At 43.9% G+C, this 22,576-nt stretch overlaps 1 protein-coding gene across 1 annotated transcript; it reads right to left on the bottom strand.

Moving 5' to 3' along the window:
- Nucleotides 1-20,847: 20,847 nt before the first annotated feature.
- LOC121482305 (hsc70-interacting protein) lies at nt 20,848-22,329 on the bottom strand. Its single transcript, XM_041740169.1, has one exon. It carries the CDS (start codon nt 22,231-22,233, stop codon nt 21,124-21,126), a length of 1,110 nt encoding a protein of 369 aa, XP_041596103.1. The 5' UTR covers nt 22,234-22,329; the 3' UTR covers nt 20,848-21,123.
- Between the last annotated feature and the right edge of the window lie 247 nt (nt 22,330-22,576).

Here is a 22,576-nt window from a genome sequence, read left to right as displayed (position 1 = left end):
TCTCTCTCTGTGTCTCTCATGCATAAATAAATAAAATCTTAAAAAAAAAAAAGAAAATAAAAAAATAAGAGGAAGGAACTCAATTAAAATTAAGTAGACCTTTTGGGGGAAAAAAAGAAAAGGAAGGGAGTCTAAGGGAAAGAACACGAAGGAGCATGACAGGAAGCTGTCCCAGGCTCGGTCCAGGACAATTCTTCAACCGATCCTGCAGAGAGATGGTTCTCATCACGGTTGTTGATGACAAAACCTGACGCTGAGCGAAGGCATGACCTACACCAGGTCACCGAGCTGCCAACATGCCCATGACCCTGACTCTCAAGTTCCGTCCATCATCCCAACTACTGAGATAATTATTATAAACGATCTCTCAGAACCATCCCAATCATCATGATATTCAGACTGAGCACCAAACAAGCTCGCAATATCAGTCCTTTTTTTCCCAACAGATTATAACTTGCACAAACAAGGAAAACTTTAGAAAACCACTCAAAACATCATATAATTATGTGCTAAGTTATCACCTTCCTAAGGAATGCCAACAATTCTTACTTTGGTGATCACATGCTCAAAAATAATCAGTACGACTCAGAAGGTGGCTGAGCAGGAGGTGGGAAGATGTCTTAAAACCAGAATTGATTTTCCCCACTAAATTGCTGATGACTAAAGAGAGATGGTCCTTAAAATTGTAGCACAATGTTAATGAAAAGAGAATATGAGAAGGTTATGAGTATGGCAGTTTTTTTCTCAGCAATTTGCTTCAACCTTCTCCTTGAAGAATCACTGGAAACGCTCATTAACCGAGCTGGGAGTTGCATGTGCTGCCGCGCATCCTCTGCTGTTCTAATTCACTGGTGATTATTAGCTAAGGGGTTACATGCACAAAATAATACAAATTAAAGTATGACAGTATGAGAATGTGAACTTCAACAGACAGTGTGTCACTGTGCGTGTCTTTTCTCCACATACTAGGGTTGTCCTTTAGAATACAGCACCTTAATTAACTAGGATTTTTAAGGCACCACATGTACTTTTAATAAGAGACAGGTGGCGCTTAAACACAACTATCAAGAAGGCTGTAAAAATGAATTTAGAATTTCATTTTTAGGAGAGAAAAGAATGAGAAACAGACAATATGATTTAAAACCTAAGTCTAAAAAAATATAAAACCTAAGTCTAATAATGACCCTCCCCGGGGTGCCAATGCTAATCCCCTCGCCATTCCTCTATACCTCCTTCTGCCCCTCTGCAAGTACAGCGGAAGTTCAAGCAACCCTAATGCCTCACAAGATGATGAATCACCCAGAACATGGTAACTTGTGTTCTTCGTACTCTATCTAATAAGACAAGAAGGTGTGCAGATATCATCGTAGATTATTTGCAACAGGAGTAAAGAGGGTTGTGATAGCCTTAAACCGAACATTCAAAATCTGGCCACTCCATTCTCCGAATATGGCACTTTTTGGTGTCTTAGGTAAGGAAGAAGGTGGGCTAATTTTACGATAGATGGGTAGATCCTCGAAGATATGGCTGTGTACGTACATCTAGGCAGAGACACAGATGCCCTAGACTGGGCGTCACTTTGCACACGGGAGATGCAGACACACAGCCTTGCAGTGGGTGGTAAACCCATCACCAGCGTTGTTCAGCACCTGCCAACGGACACTTGCCTGACTCTCCAGCTTCACTCCTATTCTCTCGTACATTCCACTAGAATACCAAGAGGAAAACTGCCAAAAAAAAAATATGTTGATGACTATATAAGTTCTACCCACGGATTTTCACGAAACCAGTAGCACAGGGACTGGCCCTTCACAAACCCATGGAGCTTCCAGAAACCACTGCTTCATTTAGTACAGGCTCTCAGGACACCTGTTGAGTACATCTTCTAGAACATTAAGGTTTATTGTCTAATTGACCAGGCTGTAATTTCCATAGTGTTATCCTTGCCCACACACACACAAAAAAAGGCACCCCTGGGTGGCTCAGTGATTGAGCACCTGCCTTCAGCTCAGGGCGTGCATGACCCCGGGGTCCCAGGATCGAGTCCCACATCAGGCTCCCTGCATGGAGCCTGCTTCTCCCTCTGCATGTGTCTCTGCCTCTCTCTGTGTGTCTCTCATGAATAAATAAATAAAATCTTTTAAAAAATAAAAAAGAAAAGAAGGAAAAACGGGGCTCACATTACCCATCTCTCACCATTAACAGATTTCTTATTCCCCATTTCTCAATGACTACTAGCAAGAGATAGAATTCACCTGACCTTAAATTTATTTTTAAAACCTGTGTTCTGGGCAGCTCCAGTGGTGCAGTGGTTTAGCACCGCCCGCAGCCAGGGGTGTGATCCTGGAGACCCAGAATCGAGTCCCACGTCGGGCTTCCTGCAAGGAGCCTGCTTCTCCCTCTGTCTGTGTCTCTGCCTCTCTCTCTCTCTCTCTCTGAATGAATAAATAAATCTTTAAAAAACACCTGTGTTCTTATTGTTTCCTCATTTATCAGAGGCTTAAGTCCCTCCCAACTCCATTTGCTTTTATCTTCAAAATTTGAAGACCATTTTCTAGTGTAGAAAGGCAGAAGAAGATCAGTATTTGAAGCAGTCCTGTGCTCTCTCTCTCTGTTAACATCATCTGCTCTCAGGAGTGGGCTTGGGTTTTCTTGGACTTCTTACCCAAAATCTACCTCTAAAAATAGCTTTTAGATTTCCTTAGTATTTTCCACCAGCCTAGGATTCAATGTTTCTTACCATTCTTCTTTTATGATCTTATCACTACATATTTTTAAGTGTTCTTTTGATTTTTCAATGTCACCAGGAACAACATCTTGCTGTTCCCAACCCGACACTCTATGAATCCTCTCAGCGTAAAACATACGTAAACTCCCATCTTAACCAAGAAAAAAAAAATCTCAGGTATTACTCCAAATGACTGCCTACCGTTAAAGCAAAATTTGTATTTTTTTCTTTTAAAAATTATTTTTAACTTTCTACTAGGGAAAATATAAAACATAGAAAAAGTTAATGTGATGGTACAATGAAATCCCAGTAATCTATCACCTGACTTCCAAAAACTAGCAATATTTTGCCATTCTATGTCAGATACCTCCACACGTTTCTTGAGATAAAATATGCACACATTAAAATACAGAAAAATCATCTCAACGCTTTGCACAAACAGATACACCTCTATTAATCCAAAACGTCAATACCATATAGAACATTTTCATCTCTTCAGAAAGCTCTCATCTCTTCCTGGCCAATTTTCCAGCAAACACTGTTCTGCTATTCCTGTGCCATGGTGTTGCGTGCTTAGTTTTGCTCGCTCCCGCAGCTCCCATACGTGGAACCAGGGAGTCTCTAGTATCAAGGGACTTTCATTCATCATTATGTCTGTGAGCTTCACGGGGACTGTTCCTTAGATCAGGAGCTTGATCCTTTTGATGGCTAAGTGGTACTGCGGGGTAGGAGCATGCCATCAACCTTATGCCTCCCATATACAATGAACAGTTCGTCCATTCTCCTCTTCTGCATTCCGCTTGTTTCCGCGTTGGGGCATTTGTAAATGAAGACGATATTATCATTCTTGCATAATTACTTTTCATGGATAAACACCTAAGAATGGAATTTCTGGGTCAAAAGACAAGATGCAGATTTCATTTTATAAGAACCTGGCCAACATTACCGCAAAGTTGTTAGACCTAAGAGATTCGTCTCTCCCATGAGATTTCTATTGTCAATTTTTTTCTTTTTAACTTCAGCCATTCTGTTTGCCATACAAATGGTGTCTCATTGCACTTTCATTTATTTTAAAAGGATTCATTTATTTATTTATTTATTTATTTGACAGAGAGAGAGAGAGAGAGAGGCAGAGAGCCAGTGAGCAGGGGGCAGAGCAGAGGGAGAGAGAGAATCACAAGTAGACTCCTCGCTGACTGTGGACCCCGACACGGGGCTGTCTCTCACGACCCTGAGATCATCACCTGAGCTGGAATCAAGACTCAGATGCTAGCCATCTGAGCCACCCAGGTGCCCCTCACTGCCCTTTGAATTTGGATTTCTCAGATGGCTAATGATATCCAACACATTTTCATGTGCTTGCAGCTATTTGTGTATCAGCTTTAAATAAATCTTTTCAGGGCAGCCTGGGTGGCTCAGTGGTTTAGCGCCTGCCTTTGGCCCAGGGCATGATCTTGGCAGACCCAGGATTGAGTGCCCCGTCAGGCCCCCTGCATGGAGCCTGCTTCTGCCTTTCTGCGCCTCTCTGTGTCTCTAATAAATAAATAAATTTTAAAAATAAATAAAACAAAACTTTTCATTTCTGTTATACTGAAAATTCCCCCAAATAATAGTTTCATTTTTGACCTTACCCCACGCTCCCTATTGCTGATATTTTACATAGCCATGCTATAATTATCAACAAAGAGGGCAGCCCGGGTGGCTCAGTGGTTTAGCACCGCCTTCAGCCCAGGTGTGATCCTGGAGACCCTGGATTGAGTCCCACATCAGGCCCCCCTGCGGGGAGCCTGCTTCTCCCTCTGCCTGTGTCTCTGCTTCTTTCTCTCTCTCTCTGTGTCTCTCATGAATAAATAAATAAATAAAAATCTTTAAAAAATAAAAATAATAAAAATAAATAATTATCAACAAAGAGAAATGAACATCAATACAATGTCAACTGGATATTTGTTTACATGCATTTTAATAGGTAAAAGTATGTGATTCACAACGAAAATCATATAAAAAGAGTTATACTGAATAGTCTCCTGCCTACTTAGACCTGTCCTCCCATTTCTGGCCAACTCTCCTTCCAGAGCCTTTTAATTCCTGTATATTCAAATATGAATATACATCGTTACTCCTTTTCCTTAAAGAAAAAGTGGCACACCATATAAACTCTCCCGTCCCTCACTTTTTCTACTTACGAGCTTTCTGGAGATTTTACATTATCAGTGCATAAAGCCCTTCTCATTCATTTGGCAACTGCACGCTATGTCACTGTCAGGATGTACTCCCGTTTATGCAACTACATGCATTTTTAAAGATCCCTCCACCCTCATATTTGTCAGAGTGATGTTTTATGATGGTGTTGCCAGAACTGCACTTCAGTTCAGAATTTCTGAGCAGGGGATCATAACCAGGTTAAGTTCTGATGGGGGAAGTAGGTCTGCTTGACCCGGTTGGCCTCGGTTTATCATGCACCCAGACACAGGGACCCACAAGGTAAGCACATCAGCTCCTTCAGAGGACATTGCCGAAACCCAGAGAACATGGATTCCACCGACGGGGGGAGAGTGGCCCTGCTAGACTCTACAGAGAACAGAATGCCTCACAGATGATCCCAGCCCATCTGGCAGACGTACTAGCACAGACCAAATCCAGTATCTGGACATGGTAGACACCAGAGAACAGAACCTCCTGAATCAGGCAGTGTTACTGATGTCTTTGGCATCAAGGGTGCATTAGGTCCCCTCCACCCCCACCTCAACAGTAGGTCTCATCAAGTAACTCAGACACAGTCAGAATCATGGGATCCACTGGCTCTAATCCAGAACCCGCATCAGCGGGGCATTAGAAGCCATCAGACAGCTTCCTATTGGCTCTTCTTCTCCCCCTTGCCGTTCCCCAACACCCAGCAAAAGCTCTGGAGCCTGGTTCCTTTCCTGTCCCTGTTCTGCTAAAGCAGGACTCTGAGCGAATTCCTCACCCTCTCCAGCTCTCCATCATCTCATCTTTCTGTGCAGCTAACACATTTCAAGGGTTCACAGAGCAAGTCACTTTCCCTGCTGAAATCCCTGTGGTGACTCCCCACTGCCTCAAAGACAAAACCCCAAGTCGGCCTCGCACAAAGACATACAGCAGAACTCCATGCTTACAAGCCCTGGCACGCGAGAAAAGCAATGCGTTAGTTCAGAAAGCACGTCTCTGCCGTAGAAGGATAAAGACGTGAATAAGGGCGATCAACAATTCGGAAGAGTGCACATATCTGGGGAGACCGGAAAAAATGTGATCGGGGAGGGGCACGCAGTAGGCTCTGCCTAGTATACACATTAAATAAAAGAGAATGACCTCCCCGCGTCTGGTCTCCAGGCATAAAGCCCTCGTGCTGCCAGCCTAGGCTTGGTTACTCGGCTCTCATGCATGGAATAGACTTGGCTGAACCTGCCTGGTACAAATGCCAGGATTCACACAATCCGAAGATGTTACAGATGGCGTCTCTGGATTAACAATGCCACGAAATAAAATTACTACAGCGGCATAAAAGTTTTTTTGGTAAAAGAAAGCAGAAGCCAAGTTTTTAGGATCAAATTCCACCAAGAGTTGGAGAATTTGAGCTCTTTTTAATTTAAGCTTGAAGTGGTGACTTTAAGCATGGGAATAAACACAATTCACAAGTCGGTGGGAAATAAGACTTACAATACACTGTTTCACAGAGCAGTCAGGGGAGAAGTTACATTCCTGCTGTTTTTCCATTTACTTAATCATTGGACTGCAGGGCTTCCTTATCTAACCCCACCCTCCTCACTCCTTGAATTGAAACAAAAGAGAACATTTCTCAGTCTAGATGGATTAAACCTACATCTTATTTCTTGCCAATGTGCAAATGACTGGAACAATTTGATTATCATGTGTTTGGGGAGGGTGAGATTTAAATTGTTTACTAGGAGAACACCATGTCTCTGATAAATCCTTTACATGTGGATGTGTTGTTGGTATATTGATGGAACTCAAATACTATACGTTCTCTACTGTCACCTTTTCACTATGTATTCTAAAAACACAGAGGGGACGGGGGGAGGAAGAAGGGAAGGAAAGACGGAAGGAAGAGAGGAAGAAAGGAAGGAAGGAAGTGGATGGAGGGAGGGAGGGAGGGAGGGAGGACAGAAAGCAAGCAATGGAGCTCTTGTTAACAATTGTTGATGCCCTCCCTGGTATTTACCAAGTCAACACTGCATCCAGCAAAAGGTATCATATTCAGATGAGGTCATTAAGTGAAGAATCGTGCACAAACCTGTGGGAACCTGACTCATGAAGGATAAGGAAGTGCCCAGGAGGTGTGAAAGGCCCCTGAGTCTAGATACAGAGGGAGCATTCCTATCCTGGGTCTGAAGGAGCAGGTGCCAGAATCCAGAACGAGGCAGCCCCCTGGGCCAGCTGGCGTGGTCTCGTACAAAAACAGCAGAGAGGATCACTGGCGTGACTCTACTCCCACCTCTTTGAATGTGCTGCCAATAATCTGCTATTTTCCGGTGCTCCAGCTGATGGTAAGCAAGGATTAAGGATGGGTCCGTGCAGTGCACTCCACTCCAGCCATCCAGAGCCCAGAGGCTGGACTACATGGAAGGAAATCTGAATTGCAGAATGCTTAGCGCACTGTGCAAGGCCGAGTCACGGCCACTCGACTCTGTGATGTTCACCTTGCACTTCACTATTTTTAACCGAATCCTTCGAGGGGCAGAGTGCCTGCTAAGATGCATTTATCTGATTGCTCACAACGTTCTCCTTCCACGTTAGAGAGCTAAGACCATTGTGCTTTCATTTTCTTCTAGCCCTAGTACTGCCTAGGACACTACTTGCCGATCACAGAAGTTCAAAAAATGGGTACTCAGGAAAGGAGACTGAAATCAGCACTATCCATATGAGACCGTGAGACACAAGGACAGACCTCAATGAACAGATGGCATTCTGTGCTGATTGCATCTCCCCGGCACCCAGATTTGCTCCCACGGAACCCCGTCTGTAAACTGAAGGTACAGGACCTGCCGCTACAATAAAAAGTGATGCCTTTTCCCCCAATTCACGGGAGGAAGGGAAGCACAAGTCAATGGTTAAAAATCGTCAATTTTAAGTTGCTCTTCCAAAATATTGTCTTAGGTCTCAGGAATCTGCTAGTGCATGTCTGCTCATAAAAGACAAGCCACTCGAACAGAAGCAAATAACCAGCCTCAGGAAAAATTCAGAACCGTCCTATTAAAGATGAGTGTGTCTGTGGCTGAGGTTTGACACTGCATAGGGAGCATGGTCATATTTCCTGATGATAAAATTTCTCTTAAATACTTTTTCATGGGGTTAAAATATCAACATCCCATAATGTCCTGCAAAGAACGTGGTGAATTTCGGTCTCTCAATTAGCTGAAAATAGTTTAGAATCCCTCTCACAACCAAGCCAGGGTCTCTCTTTGATCTTCATGGAAAGCTCCCATTGGGCACATAAATCAAGAGTAAGATGCCCAGAAGCACCTTATTGGGAGATGTTCCATCTTCTCCGAATTTCACTTAGGCTAGATTTCAGGCAGCTTCATTTCTTGCTCCTGACAATTTGCATTATGAAAACAGAGGTTTTTCAGTATAAAAATCTATCACTTTATCGAGTATGCGGTTTCAGGCTACATACACCTGTGGCGCCTCCCTCATCCTACACTCTTAGGATACTGTTCATCCTCCCGAACCTACCCACACATATTCCCCCTGGCGAAATGTGTGCCCTATGCTTACTGATGAACTGTTGGCCAAGATCTGAGAGCCGATAGAGTCCCATCCTTAGAAACAGAAGATACGAGAATAATGAAGTTAAAGGAATACTTGCCAAGCAAACCACAACGTAGAAGCCAAATGACAGGAAAAAACCAGCGGGATTGTTCTGTTCCTTCCTCAATATTTATTGAGTCCCTACCTGTGCCAGAGACCGTCCTTGGTACTGAATATACAACAGGGAGCAAACATAGATAAAACCCTTGCCTTCGAGGAGCTGACCTCTCGTAAAGGAAGACTATCAATAAACATAATGAATACACAGGTTATAAAACCTATTAGTACGTGATAAAAGCGATAGAGGAAAATAGAGCAGGACAAAGAGGTTTATATTGAAGATGAATGCACTTAGGTTTTAAGAGACTTTTCTTATTTGTTATTTTTTTTTTATCACACTTCCTTTGCTCCCTCTTAGTCTTCGAGAGAGCGACCTTGAAAACAAAGCACTCTCTGAAGAAAGTGGGTGTGGTATGTTTTCAGGGCACCATGTCCGAGGCAGCCTCACTCTACATCCCGCTGGTGGACAATGTGTGGGAGTAGCCAAAGACAGAGGGTGACGTTTTGCAGCTTTAAAGGAATTTTCTGCATGTTTGAACGATTGCACGTTTTTAAAGTATTAAATTTAAAAATCAAACAAAGAGAGCAGGATTCAAATGGACTTTGTGGATCCCTGGCTTAGAAGCCAACTGGAACAAAGAAATATTTCTAGGATTTTAAGTGTTAAAAGTCCCTATCAGTTTGGTCCCATAGAACATTATTCTGAGATGATGGGAACCTACTAACCCCATGTAGCTACTGAGCATTTGAAAGATGGCTTAGTGCAGCAGAAGTTATGTTTAATTAATTTAAAGTGAATTAGCCACATGTGGCTAACAGTTACGGTATTAAAGACCCCAGGTCCACATATGTCTGTCATCTTCAGCATGGTGATGCCCAATGGCCTTATATTTCAGCCGAGTATTTCATAAAGCATCTGCACACAAACCAACGTCATTTCAATGCTGGGCACTTGGGTTGCATTCAGGGATGTGTATCCACCAACTAGCAAACGTCAAAGATGACGTTAAGCGCTGCAGACCCGCAGGGGAAGGGCTCTTGCCCTGGTATGTTTCTGTGACTCCTTGGGCCACAGGCTCTGACTCCCTCCTCTCCCACACCCCACTGCATCCCACGGCATCAACCAACACACCCCTCTCCTTGTCTCTTCTCCACGTCTGCAAATTACAGTCAGGGAGAACGACTTGAAACCTAGCTCAGCAGCTGTGCGTCGCAAGATGCCCCAGCACAGGAAGTCTTTAAAATACATAACTGCTATCCTCAGTCCATCAGTGGAACTACGTCATACCACAGGGACAATGAACAAGACATTCCTAAGAAGTACCTGGTTAATAAAAATTCTCCACGTAGGCACAGCTAATTTTAAGAAAAAGGATGGTAGGTTTAGTCCCGCCTCCAAGGTAATGCGCAGCTAAGTCACATCTTCATTTCTAACTAATAGATAAAAGATAAAAGTGGGATGCTGTGAGGGACTGCGGTGGGAAATGTCATTTTTTTGCTCGCATTCAATCCCATAGAAGAACTCTCAAAACAGGGGAGGGGACATCGGCGGAAAGGGGGGGTGCGGAAATATTTCTACTTGCACAGGGTAAGTCTTTGGGTGAGCACCGCCCCTCGAGGAAGAAAGGGACAAGACTTTTCTTCAGTCCTGCTCTTCCATGCTGCCTTCAAAAGGCCGAGTGTGACTCAGTTTACTAAAACAGAATCCGATAGAGCACGTGCAATTCAGCAAGCGCATGCACTAATGTTGCAAAGGAAGTAACGTCCATTCTTGAACAACAGCGGTGCACCAATCCCCCCCACAGTTGGCCATCCAGGTACAACCTCTGACCCCCCCACAGGTTGACTACTAAGAGTCTTTTTTTTTTTTTTGACTAAGAGTCTACTGCTGACCAAAGCCTTCCTGATAACATGAGCAGCCCATTAACATCGATGCTCTAAATTATCTGATTTTAACAGTGTTCTTACACTAAAGTCATCTAGAGAAAATAAAATGTGCTGACGAAAGTCATAAGGAAGAGAAACTAAATTCACAGGACTGGAAGGTATTTATTAAAAAGTATCTGCATGTTCGTGGACCCACCCTGTTCAAGCCCATGTTGTTCAAGGGTCAGCTGTAATCTGAATAAATTCCTACAGAAGCCCCTTTAGGGAAAAAGACGTGAAATGTAACCAAAAGGACGATCAAAAGAAACCGGAGACAGGAGTAGTCTGCTAGTGCACGACACATCTCCTTAATCAGAAACTGGACTGAAAAGCAGCTCAGGTCATAGGACCATAGGACGGCTCAGTTTTAGCTCGAGGAATAGACAAATCAAACTTTCAGCATCTGAGATCACCGTCACTGGATGGAGCTCTAGATCTGTCCCTCCCTCCGCTCACCGGTCTCTTTCAACCCGACTCCAGAGGAACCTGAAGCTGGAAGAAGCTTCACTCTGGAGAACAAGATCCAAGAAGGTAAGCGAGGCGGCCGGAGCACCCCTGAGCAGGACACAGGCTGAGTCTGGAAGTGGAGATTCATACTAATACACCAGAGAGGGGAACCCAGAGTAGTGGGGGAAAGGAACCCAGTTGGGTGTGTTTACACGATCCCACAGAATTTAGTGCACCACGACGACATTTTACTTTAATGGGACATGACCACACTTGGGATAGCCACTCAAATGCAGGCAACTCAGAATCATGTCGATACATTTGGCAAATGCTTAAGCCTTAATATCCCTGGCTTTTTAAAATAACTAGATAAACATTAAGTTTACAGTTTAAAGTAAACAAAAAACAAATTCTATTTCCCAGACTGCTTCCGTTTGAGAGCTTACCCCCAGCCATATCTCAGGAAGGCTTCCATGCGTTTCCTCGGGAGATCACAAACTGTTTAAATTTACTAGTGTTTCGGTATGTCTGAAGAATTTAAGAGTATAGAGCAGGGAGCGGGTAATAAACGTTTTCTCGGAAAATAATCCAACAACGCTTAATGTTCTCGCCTGCTGTGGACAGAGCCCAGAAATAGAATTATATTAGGCGCTCCACTGTGACCTGATTTTACGGAGGGAATGGGTATGCAAATACTCTTTTTTAAGGCATGATACCACTGTGAGTTCGTACCGTATATTTCCTTAAACAGAATCAAAATAGTTTATCCTCTCAAAGATCTTTCAAAGGAGATCCTTCATATATTTGGGATGGGTTGATTGATTGGAGAACCAATCAACTTCCCTCTCTCCCTCCTTTCTCATTGATTTTGCAACCTGAACTCTCTCCCATAAACATTTTGGCTTTCTTGTGAATGCACGGAAGGGAGTTGGAAAAAAAGCAAGATGAAGATCCGTGTTCTTTGAACAAAGCAGTTTAAAAACATATTGGGGATCCCTGGGTGGCGCAGCGGTTTGGCGCCTGCCTTCAGCCCAGGGCGCGATCCTGGAGACCCGGGATCGAATCCCACATCGGGCTCCCAGTGCATGGAGCCTGTTTCTCCCTCTGCCTGTGTCTCTGCCTCTCTCTCTCTCTCTCTGTGACTATCATAAATTAAAAAAAATTAAAAAAAAAATAAAGAAAAAAAAATAAATAAAAACATATTGGATCTCATCTCATTCAACTTGAAACAGAGTCACGAAACGTGCTCTCCATTTACAACTTCTGTGACATTTTGCTGGCATTAAACCATCTGAAACAGATGATCCCTCCCCATTCTTCATGAATCCAGTATACGAGAATTGCTCAGTTTCTTCCTCTGTATGTGGTGAGAAAGTCTAGAATCCCAGGAAACGAGAGCAGCGCATTCTCTCAGGTGGGTGACTCTGTTTCTCCTCCACTGGATCAGACCTAAGGTGAAAAACTTTGGTGATGCACACACGCAATCTGACGTTGGATTAAAAAGCCTAAGTACAGACAGAGGTATAGCTCGGGGTAAAGCACTTGACTGCAAAAACCCAAGTAGAAGAAGAAACAGGAGTTCTCAATCGTAAGTAATCACCCACTCCAGTTTCTCAGTTGGTAAGTCTTATTTCTGTTTTCATACCATGAACCAGCTTATACACTCTTGAATAACCTTCCACTAAACTGTCCATGCACAAGTATATAAAGATACTAGGCAAGACAAAAAAAAGGTGTGAATCTCCTTGACAGACTAAGCAGCAGTGTGTGATGACTTAAACAGATGCTCTATTTTAGCTCACAAGTGAATTTCCAACTTGCAAATCATTTCTGAATGTTAATGATCTCCATCCCTCACAGTGGGTTTCTGGGCAAACGACTCTCTTCTCACTGACCTGAATTCGCGTTGTCTTTGAATTCCAGAAACAGGAGATGATTTATTAAAATACAGCCATGGGGCGCCTGGGTGGCACAGTTGGTTAAGTGTCTGACTCTTGGTTTCGGTTCAGGTCAGGATCTCAAGGTCATGGGACCCAGCCCTGCTTCAGGCTCCAGGCTCAGCATGCAGACTGCACGAGATTCTCTCTCCATCTCTCTCTGCCTCTGCCCCTCTCATTCATGCTCTCTCTCAAATAAATCTTTAAAACAAATAAAACAAAAGGCAGCCTTTTGTAGACATTCCCAAGGACATATAGGATCTACTTTGTGAGACCGTGATCTCGGAACTACGCTTTGAGGGTGGGCACAAGAGGAAGAACGTACGGGATCCAGCAAGTGGAGGGGCAACATGAACAGGTGGGCTCCTTTGCCCACCAGGCAAGCATGATGTAATTTCTTTTCTCTGTAGGCTTTACTCTAAGGAGCTTTCTGCGTAAATACTGGAGGAATAGTTCAGGAGTAGCTTTATCCTCCTAAATGTCTCCTGAACAAAGAGTCTGGTTATGTCTGGGACTCCGCAACAGATAAGGGAAACTAATTTGCTTTCGATCTGTATTTTTGCTCTTCAAACTCACTCAGGAATGTGGGATCTTATGCCAATGTTGGATCAAAGGATCGCTGTAAAGGACAACTGGCTTCCAGGGGTCTCAGTCTGGTGCTTATAAAGTGGGGGAAGCAATGTCTATCCTGTGTTCCTTCACAAGAGATTACGAATACCAAATGAAATATTTTACTTTTTCTTAAATTTTCTTTCTTTTAAGTAATCTTTACAACAAATTTGGGGTTCGAACTCAGAACATTGAGATGATTTGGTCCATATCCTACTTGTTGACCTTATATGGAATCACCAACCAAGCGTCCAGCTTCACTTTCCTAAGACCCACAGGAAATATTTCTTTCCCTCAAGGAAATGAGAATCACGCAAACAGAAACCAAGAGGCCAGTGAGCAACACACTACTGAGGATTTGCAAGTCAGATGTGCCTCAGGATCATGGAAGTTTGAGGCCTTATATAGGTAGGCACTGCTTCCTTACATCTACACTTTCTCTCGATTTGAAAAGGTTTTCTGGTTTTGGGTTTTCAATAGGATATGACGTTGGCATCCATAAGTGCTGTTCCCGTTTGATAAATGAAAGCTTCAAAACATGAAGAGGATACCAGGAGGGGTTGGATCGCTTCTAGACGCTGGTGCCAGACTTGATGAGGAGGGTCTCCTTTGAGCGGGAACATGGGGTATGTGTGCAGAGGCACAGCGGAATAAGCAAATGCTTCCTTTAGAGAGATTTCAGCCAGGAGGGAGGGGTTGACAAAGCACTGAGCAGAGAAGATGGGAACACAAGATTGGAGGAGTCAGGAGGAAGGGAGAAGACGTGAGAGGTGCTTAAAGTCAACCATCCAAAGCACCACCAGTTCCACGTCTCATAGAAATACACGCAGGGCCCTTGTGAGAACGTTGCCATGCACGTCAGAAGTGATTCTGAGAAAATTACTCTAACACTGCATGCTTTGAATCCATATTTTTACACTTTATGCAAAACTACGAAAATGTGGAGGTTATCAGAAACACAGTATCGTTAGCTTTCAGAGGAGAAGAATCATTCATTGCCTACTCTTTGGGGTTTATATTTAAATCTCCCCAATTGCACAGGAGGTTACAGTTTATGAGGCTTTTAAAAATGAGTATTTCGAGGGCGCCTGGGGGAGCTCAGTGGGTTAAGTGTCTGCCTTCGGCTCAGGGCATGATCTAGGGGTCCTGGGATGGAGCCTCACATTGGGCTCCCTGCTCAGCAGGGCGCCCTCCCCCTCTCCCTCTGCTGCTGCTCCCCTGCTCATGCTTTTGCTGTCTCTCAAATAAATACACAAAATCTTAAAAACAACACTGAGGGAAGACCTGGGTTCTTACCATGATCGTAAGCATTCAACAGACCTTAGTTTTGCTGTCATTGCCACCGTACAAGTGGTTGTAGCTTTCGTTTTCAAGACATTTGCTTACCGGTATTACGATCTACTTGAGAAAATGTAAGCAGAGACGAACGTCCTGGGAGATATAGATAGTTACGTCTCCAGAAGGGATGTAAAAATAGAGCCACAGATATATTTGCATGAGAAACTCCTAGAACCACCATGAAGAATTAACTGGCCAGAGGCAGGAGCAGCTCCATTGTCTCAGCAGGAAACAGCTGCCAAAAGCCAACCTCAAAAACCACACCACCACCCAGGCCCACAGAAAACCCAGCTCGCACCTCAACCACGGGAGAGGCTACAAGGGGGTTTCCTTTGCATCGTTTGCTTATCAAGGTCTGGGACACAGAATCAGAACTTCCAACGGGAGGATGTGTAAAATGAAGAGATCATGCTTCAGAGGCTTTAAGCAACCCCGAATGTCACATGTGTTAATACTGCAGGTTAACAATCCGTCACTCACGGCCATTAACTTGATGGCTGTAGACTTAAAGCCAAACAATCGGTGTCTCTCCCCTTGGGGAACCTTCAAAGAGAAAAGATTGGCTGGGATAATCAGGACTGATGACCCTTATTTGTATGTTTGTTGGATAAATTACAGGTCTCAGGGAAGTTTGTGATTTTCGCTTTTGGTATTTGCCCTTGAGAGAAAACTGCTAGATTGATAGCTCAAATCTTAATTGCTAGCCGGGCAATTAAGCTATCCTCGGAAACTCAGACGAGTTTACAAGACAGAGAGGAATTAAAGATGTTTGCGTTGCTCACATAAATAAATTTAATGGGGGTGACCACAGCCATCCTATTGCAGAGAGAGACAAAGGAAGGAGGAGAAAAATGAGAAGGGAGAAAAGGAAAAGGCGGCTTCTTTCATTAACAACAATACAGAGCTTTTTTTTTCTTTTTAAGGAAAACAACTCATTTTGGTTATATAAGGTGCTCTTCTCTCCCAATATTAAGGAAGCAAATTTGCTGTTTTCATAGACAGAGCATGCATTTACCAGAAATCAGACAAAGATGTGCTGGACACAGCTGGAAGCCTGGCACCTTCCGCATTTGCTCCAGAGCACCGTGGCTACCTGGCGACTAGGACACTTGTTCTACTTGGCGACCGGGGAAGCACGGCCTACAGGGTCCGGCGCCAGGCATGTCCTTACACCCAGCACCTGGCATCCTTTTGTAGCCACGGCTGAAAGCAGGAGGCACCTCCTCTTGCTCTCCTGTTTGTCAAACGCGAGTACCCCTGGGTTGCGCTTTTGTTTGCTGTGCTTGGAGGGGAGTGACGTCCTGTGCCCACTTAGGAGGGTTAGGATGTCGCGCAGCACTAGATGCCAGTCACACCCCCTCCTCCTCCTGCAACTTGGAACAACCTGGAAGGTCTCCAGGGGTTGCCTGATGTCCCTCCAGGGGCAACACTGCCCTCCTGCGTGTCAGGATCTGTTTTCTAGACGTGAAGTCAAAGAGAAAATCCTTCATCTTGGTACTACTCTGTTACATCGGAAGAGAGAGAAAAATGAAGAGGTTTTATTTGTTGTTGTTCTTTTTTAGATTTCAAAATCATCACAAAATATCACAAAATATCAACTCATCCCTCTAAGACCTTCCCTTCAAACCGACGAAGACAGAGTCAGATTAATCGGTGGCTTTTCTGGCTGAAGGAGGATGGGGACATTGATATTTTCTCTGCCCTCTGCACCTTGACACGACTTCTTTCCCATTGACAGAGCAGGCAAGCAGCCATAGAGTGTTACCATCTGCTTGCATCTAATTCACACCATTTCCTTCTGTGAAAATTTTCTCCCACATTCAACAAATGTCTAATTTCATTTTTATGATTTTTTTTTTTTAAGGAAGATTGGACTCACTAAAAAATCAGAAGACACATCCACAGTGGCAGATTAGGTACTTTTTTTTTTTTTTTTTCCAAATGACTGTGCCAGATTTCTCATCAGGCAACCAAATTACATATCTCTAACACCCACACAGTTGTTGGGAACATCATGCCATATTACGCGTTATGACGCATAAATCACTAATGCATTTAAATTTTAAATAAACAGTTGCGCCAATGCTAGACGCCTTTGGTTCTGGACGGGTAAGTTTTCCTTCTAGGTCTTGGCTAGAACTGACGATCTGATGAGAGATACAGATTCGATCTGGCCCGAGTGAAACTGCCATTGGAAACAATGCATTTTGTTTGTGTGGCATCTGGAAGGCAAGTGGGACCGGGCAGATTTTATCAGGGAACCTTGTTTTTCCTTTTCCAAAGACTTCACTCCCAGCTCTCTGAAAAGAATGACTCCACACAATACACGACACCCCGGGGATTCCAGCGGCACGTAATTAATTTTCTTGCCCGTGTTATGAGACCATTTGCAAGCTGTTTGGAAGCCAAGTCTCTGTCCTCTGGAATCATTTTTTTAAGACTAGCTTCCAGTTGTCATTCAACATGATGTATACCATGGGAGATACCTATTTGATTTGAAGTATTGGCAGTCGGTTGCAGGGTGGATCAATTTCATGCGCTGCTAATAAGACACAAGACGTATTTGTGAGGGGGGCAATAGTCTCCTTGATTACGTGTAAGCCTTGCTGGGTTGCGCGCAAAGCCAGGACTGCAAGGGGCCCTGGCGATCGGTGGCTCAGCCTCTCAAGATTTCTGATCAGTCTTCACCGGAACACACACAGTTTGTCTTCTCCCACTGGTCAGACTTCAGTGTGTTCCGCCATAGTCCCCATGGTGTGCCTTTTCCTAAGGAGTGGGCCTTGATATCAGTGGAAAGAGGTGATCCTTAGAGCCCACGGTGACCCAACTTGATAGTTCTTGCTATGCTCCAGAGCTTTCTTACCTTGATGGATTTCTTTCCATTTTTTAATTTTTTTAAAAATTTTTTTGCTTTGTGGAATAGTCTAGCAGCCAGCAAAGTACTATATATGATTGAGAAACTGTAGAAAAGGGGCACCTGGGTGGCCCGGTGGTTGAGCGTCCGCCTTTGGCTCAGGTCGTGATCCTAGAGTCCTAAGATCGAGTCCCACATTGGGAAGAAGAAGCCTCTTCTTCTCTGTATCTCATGAATAAATGAATAAAATCTCAAAAAAAAAAAAAAAAGAAAGAAAGAAAGGAAGAAAGAAAGAAAGAAAGAAAGAAAGTGTAGAAGATCTCCAGATTATTGAGATGTTTAGGGCATTTCGCAGCACAAATCATGGATCATACGGTTACATATCATTACATACGCATACGAACCAAGTGTGATTTTGTTAAACTAGATTTTCTAACGTCTGGACCAGAAGAACTTCCTGAATTTTCTCATCCACACTGGAGATATTTCCTCTCAAGACCCACCCCCTTGATCCCAGGGGAAAGATGTTGTTCACATCAAAATCTGGGGCTTAGCCTACAAATCAAAGGAAAATAAAACAAAATACCCATCATCCCTTCATGTTGTTGCAAATTATTTCACTAGCTCTCATGGTTGATTTGTTTATATTTCCTTACATTTATCCATTCTTACACTACGGTTTAGGGGGGAAAATATCACAAAGCTAATGTCTTCCAAGAGAGAGGGTGAGTTCTCCCTTGGATCTATTATGTTGGGGAGAATACTTGTAGGTTCAGTTGTCTTCGTACAGTTAGAGACACAGGACAGGACACCAGCTCCACATCCCTCTGAGTAAGGGACGTGAATAAAGAGATTGAGACAGAAAAGCACAGAAGGGAGAAGGGAATTGCTAATGGGACAACATCCCCACGTGGCGGAACCAGTGTTAGAAACACAGATAATGTCTCTAAAACGATCATACAGTTCACTGGTGCCCCTGGACCCCATCACTAACTTCCCTCCACTACCACTCCCTCCACTTCCCTCCACTACCACTCCCTCCACTTCCCTCCACTCCAGGTTGACTCAACCTGGTATCTCCAGCTGCATATGCTCGTGGTTTCAAAATTATTTACTGAGTATCAACCGGATGTCAGAATCTGTGTGAGACCCAGGGTGAGCTGGACAGCTACAGACCAGGCTTCACACAGTGCAAAGTCTATTGGGTCTTTGCCTTCCATATTTTACCGGGAAGCTGAAAGAAGTTCTATCTACAGCCACGGGCCAATGTTCATTTGAAATGGTCAGCCTGGCTTTCCGGGCTGTCAAAACTCTCCATCCTCTTCCCTGCTCAGGACTCTTCCACTTTTGAACCTATTTTGAGCTACCATTTCTGTTCCTTCGGTCCTTTTTGTCCCCTCTCCCAGAACACCCTTCTGTTGTTATCACATATAGCCATGGATCTAGGCATGTTCCTCCAGCTGCTGGAGAGTGAGTGAGGAAGTGTCTACGGAAATTGTGGCTAAAGAAACTCTGAAAATGAACTGAATAAAGATGAATATGTGACTGGCTAGCCAAAGGTCCCTCTCCTACATTGAATCTTCACCCATCAACTTCAACCTAGACCTTCAGAGCATCCTTTTGTAATGTGAATCATCTGTTCACTTACAAAAAACAGATTTATTTATTTGACGGGGAACGAGCATGAGTGGGGGTGGTGGGAGGGGTAGAGGGACAGAAACCCAAGCAAACTCCATGTCGAGCATGGGGTCTGATGTGGGGCTCAATCCCACAACCCCAAGGTCAGGACCTGAGGCAAAATCAAGAGTCTGGACATCTAAGTGACAGAGCCACCCAGGCATCCTTCACTGCGGAAGGCAGCATGCTATTCATCAGGAGTACCAGGGCTGATGTCCTAAGTGCATGCAGGAAAAATCCGTTCCTACGGAATGGAAAGAACAGAGACTTGGTTCACTTCGATCAGCCTTGAGGGACGCCTGGGTGGCTCTGCCTATCAAGATACAGAAAGAACAAAAATGGTGACACTTCTTTTCAAGACTGATTTTTAAAAAATATATATTTTATTTATTTATTCATGAGAGACACAGAGAGGGAGGCAGAGACACAGAGGGAGAAGCAGGTTTCTCTCAGGGAACCTGATGTGGGACTCCTTCCCAGGACCCTGGGATCACACCATGAGCTGAATAAAATATTTTTTTAAAAAAAAATCAGTCTTGAAAAGAAGTGTTACCATTTGTGTTCTTTCTGTATCCTCAAAGATGGCTTACGTGTATTTCCGGAACTTTAGTGATAATATGGCTTATCAACACTTGGTTTTTTTTAAAAAAATGCCCTTCATTGCATTGGATGGACATTGCCATTACAGTACGGAAATGCCCAAGGTAAGGCGGGGTCTCGGTGGCCTGCTGCTGCCTCTCCTGAGGGGCAGATAAAATCATGGAGAAGGATGGGAGAAAGGAAGGAGAAGAAAGGAAAGGGAAGAGAAGGGGAGGGTGTAGCATTTAGTGATCCCCTCTGTAAGCAAGGCACCGTGCTAGGAAGGAGTCTGGGATACCCCATGCATTACCTAGAGTCCCTGCCTTTGAAGACCATGGTCAATTCTCCCCTGGAATCCAGTATAGTCCATTGATCCACTTGTCTGGAAAAGAAGACACCTAAGTGCATGTGCTTTTCCCATTATTCAAAAAATGTGAAATATTACTAAAGGATGGATCACTCGAAATACTACCTCCAATCAATTTGAGATCGTTGTGTTGGGTAAACCTCTGAACGCGTCTTCTTAGGCATTTTATTGGAAAATCGTGTTCGTATCATTAGATCATTATTGCTTATTCATGCACTCTCTCTGCTTGCAGAGGAGTCAATAATAACTCTACCATGTAGGGTTTATTTATAACGAGCTAGGCTTTTTACATTTCTCAGCTCCTTCTTCCTTAGAACAATTCCCTAGTGTGGTTGATATTATTTTCACCATTTTACAGATGAGAAAACTTAACCTGCTGAGACGTTCAATAAATCGTTCAGCTTGAGAGTGACAGAAGAGGACCCAACACAGGCCTGTGTGTCTACATTCACCGCCTCCATGAATTATTACAGCAAAACATGCCCATCAGTATAACTAGTTCTGCTACTTAGGCACTGGCCTGCTGTTTTATTTTTTTTTTTTTTTTTTTTTTTTGTTTTTAAATATTTTTAAGGTTTAAAAAGTGTTTAAAGTTTGTAATTCCTAGTAGGAAAACATTATCTGAATGAATACCCTAATGGCAAACCACTGTAGAATGTTTCAGTTGCATGTGGGGCAGAGGGGTAGGGATTCTCTTCACAGCACCCCAGCTTTCTTCTTGAGAAGGTCAGAGGTACACTGGTTTGTATTATTGCGACATCCATTAGGTGATCGAAGTTGCTTTTCTTTCAGCAAGGGCTTTGTCAGAAGGGCATTATGCTTGACCTCCAAATTTCGCTGACAATTTACTGATGAGATTCATAACCTTTGGGTTGCTCTGATATTTTGACATATTTGCTGGGTTCTGGGCTACATCCTGGAAGGCCACCATAACTTCTGGATCCTGCATGGCTGCAAGAACCTCTGGGTCACTAAGAATTTCATTGAGCCCAGGCATTCCTGCCATTCCAGGCATCCCCCCTGCCATTCCAGGCATTCCTCCAGGAAAATTACTAGGCATTCCCCCTGGAAAGCCACCTGGGAAAGAGCCATACTGAGCTCCTGATTGTCGTCTGGCTTCTTCCTCCCTCTGGGCTCTTTCATGTTCTTCCCGAGCCTTCTTAACCCTTTCTATTCTTTCTTTGATCTCTCGCTCTTCACGTTTTCGTTCATACTTCCTCCGATGTTCAGCAATTTTCTGGGCCCTGGGTTGAACTTCTTTCAGCATTGCACTAGCATCTTCATCATAATCCAGTTTACAAGCAAGGGCAAGATCATGTGCTGCTTCTTCCCAATGACCCAGAAGTCTATGTGCTTTCCCTCGCCACTTGTAAGGCTGCGCTGAATCAGGATTTATTTCGATAGCTCTGTCACAGTCTCGAATGGCAGCATTTGGCTTCTGTAATTTGATGAAGACACTGGCTCTCTTGGCATACAAAATGGCTAAGCGAGGATTTAGTTTGATGGCATCTGTGAACAAGTCAATGGCTTTCTGTAGTTCACCATCATTTAGGGCATCAATGGCAGCCACTTTTTTATCATTTGCCTGATCCATCATTTCCTCGGTTATCTCTACATTTTCATCTCCCATTTCTTGAGGGGCATCAGTATCTGGTTCAATTACACCTTCATTGTCAATTTCTAGATCACTTTCCTCACTTGATGGTTCGTCTGTCTTTATGTTTTCCTCCGCCTTCTTACTATCTGTTTTTTCTTCCTTGATATTGTCTTCTGATTTAGTTTTATGAGTAGCAGGTGGTATTTTACCCCCCATGCTCTCCACCCACTCCCGCAGGAAACGCATTTCCTCGGTGTGCAGAACGCTCGGATCCTGCTTACACATTTTCACGAAGGCCCGAAGCTCGCTCACTTTGCGGGGGTCCATGATCCAGAGGCGCTGGCGGGCGGCGGGCGGCAGGCGCGGTGAGGCTGCGGCCCAATTCCAGGCGCGGGTACTAGCCCAGCGTGACGGTGTGGAAGGGGGCTGGCCTGCTGTTTTAATTCCTTGGTTAACCAGGTAGTCTGGCAACAACTAGCAGCGATGATGATGATGAAAATGTAACAGGTCAGCCTATGCACCTGACATTCCTCATGCCTGTAATTACATCAAAGGCCAACTGTTTAATAAAAAAGAAAACCAACATTCAAAGAGTCTTCAAATTCCTAACAAGCAAAAACCTAGATCTCAGCCCTAAACATACGATGCATTCCATAAATGTTTGTGAAGA

The sequence above is a fragment of the Vulpes lagopus genome, chromosome X, assembly GCF_018345385.1.
Source record: "Vulpes lagopus strain Blue_001 chromosome X, ASM1834538v1, whole genome shotgun sequence".
NCBI classification, from domain to species: domain Eukaryota; kingdom Metazoa; phylum Chordata; class Mammalia; order Carnivora; family Canidae; genus Vulpes; species Vulpes lagopus.
This window is presented reverse-complemented; position numbering and strand designations above follow the sequence as displayed.

What these genes read in the sequence shown, in the direction of transcription:
- LOC121482305 (XM_041740169.1), bottom strand. Translation starts at nt 22,233, where the DNA reads ATGGACCCCCGCAAAGTGAGCGAGCTTCGGGCCTTCGTGAAAATGTGT.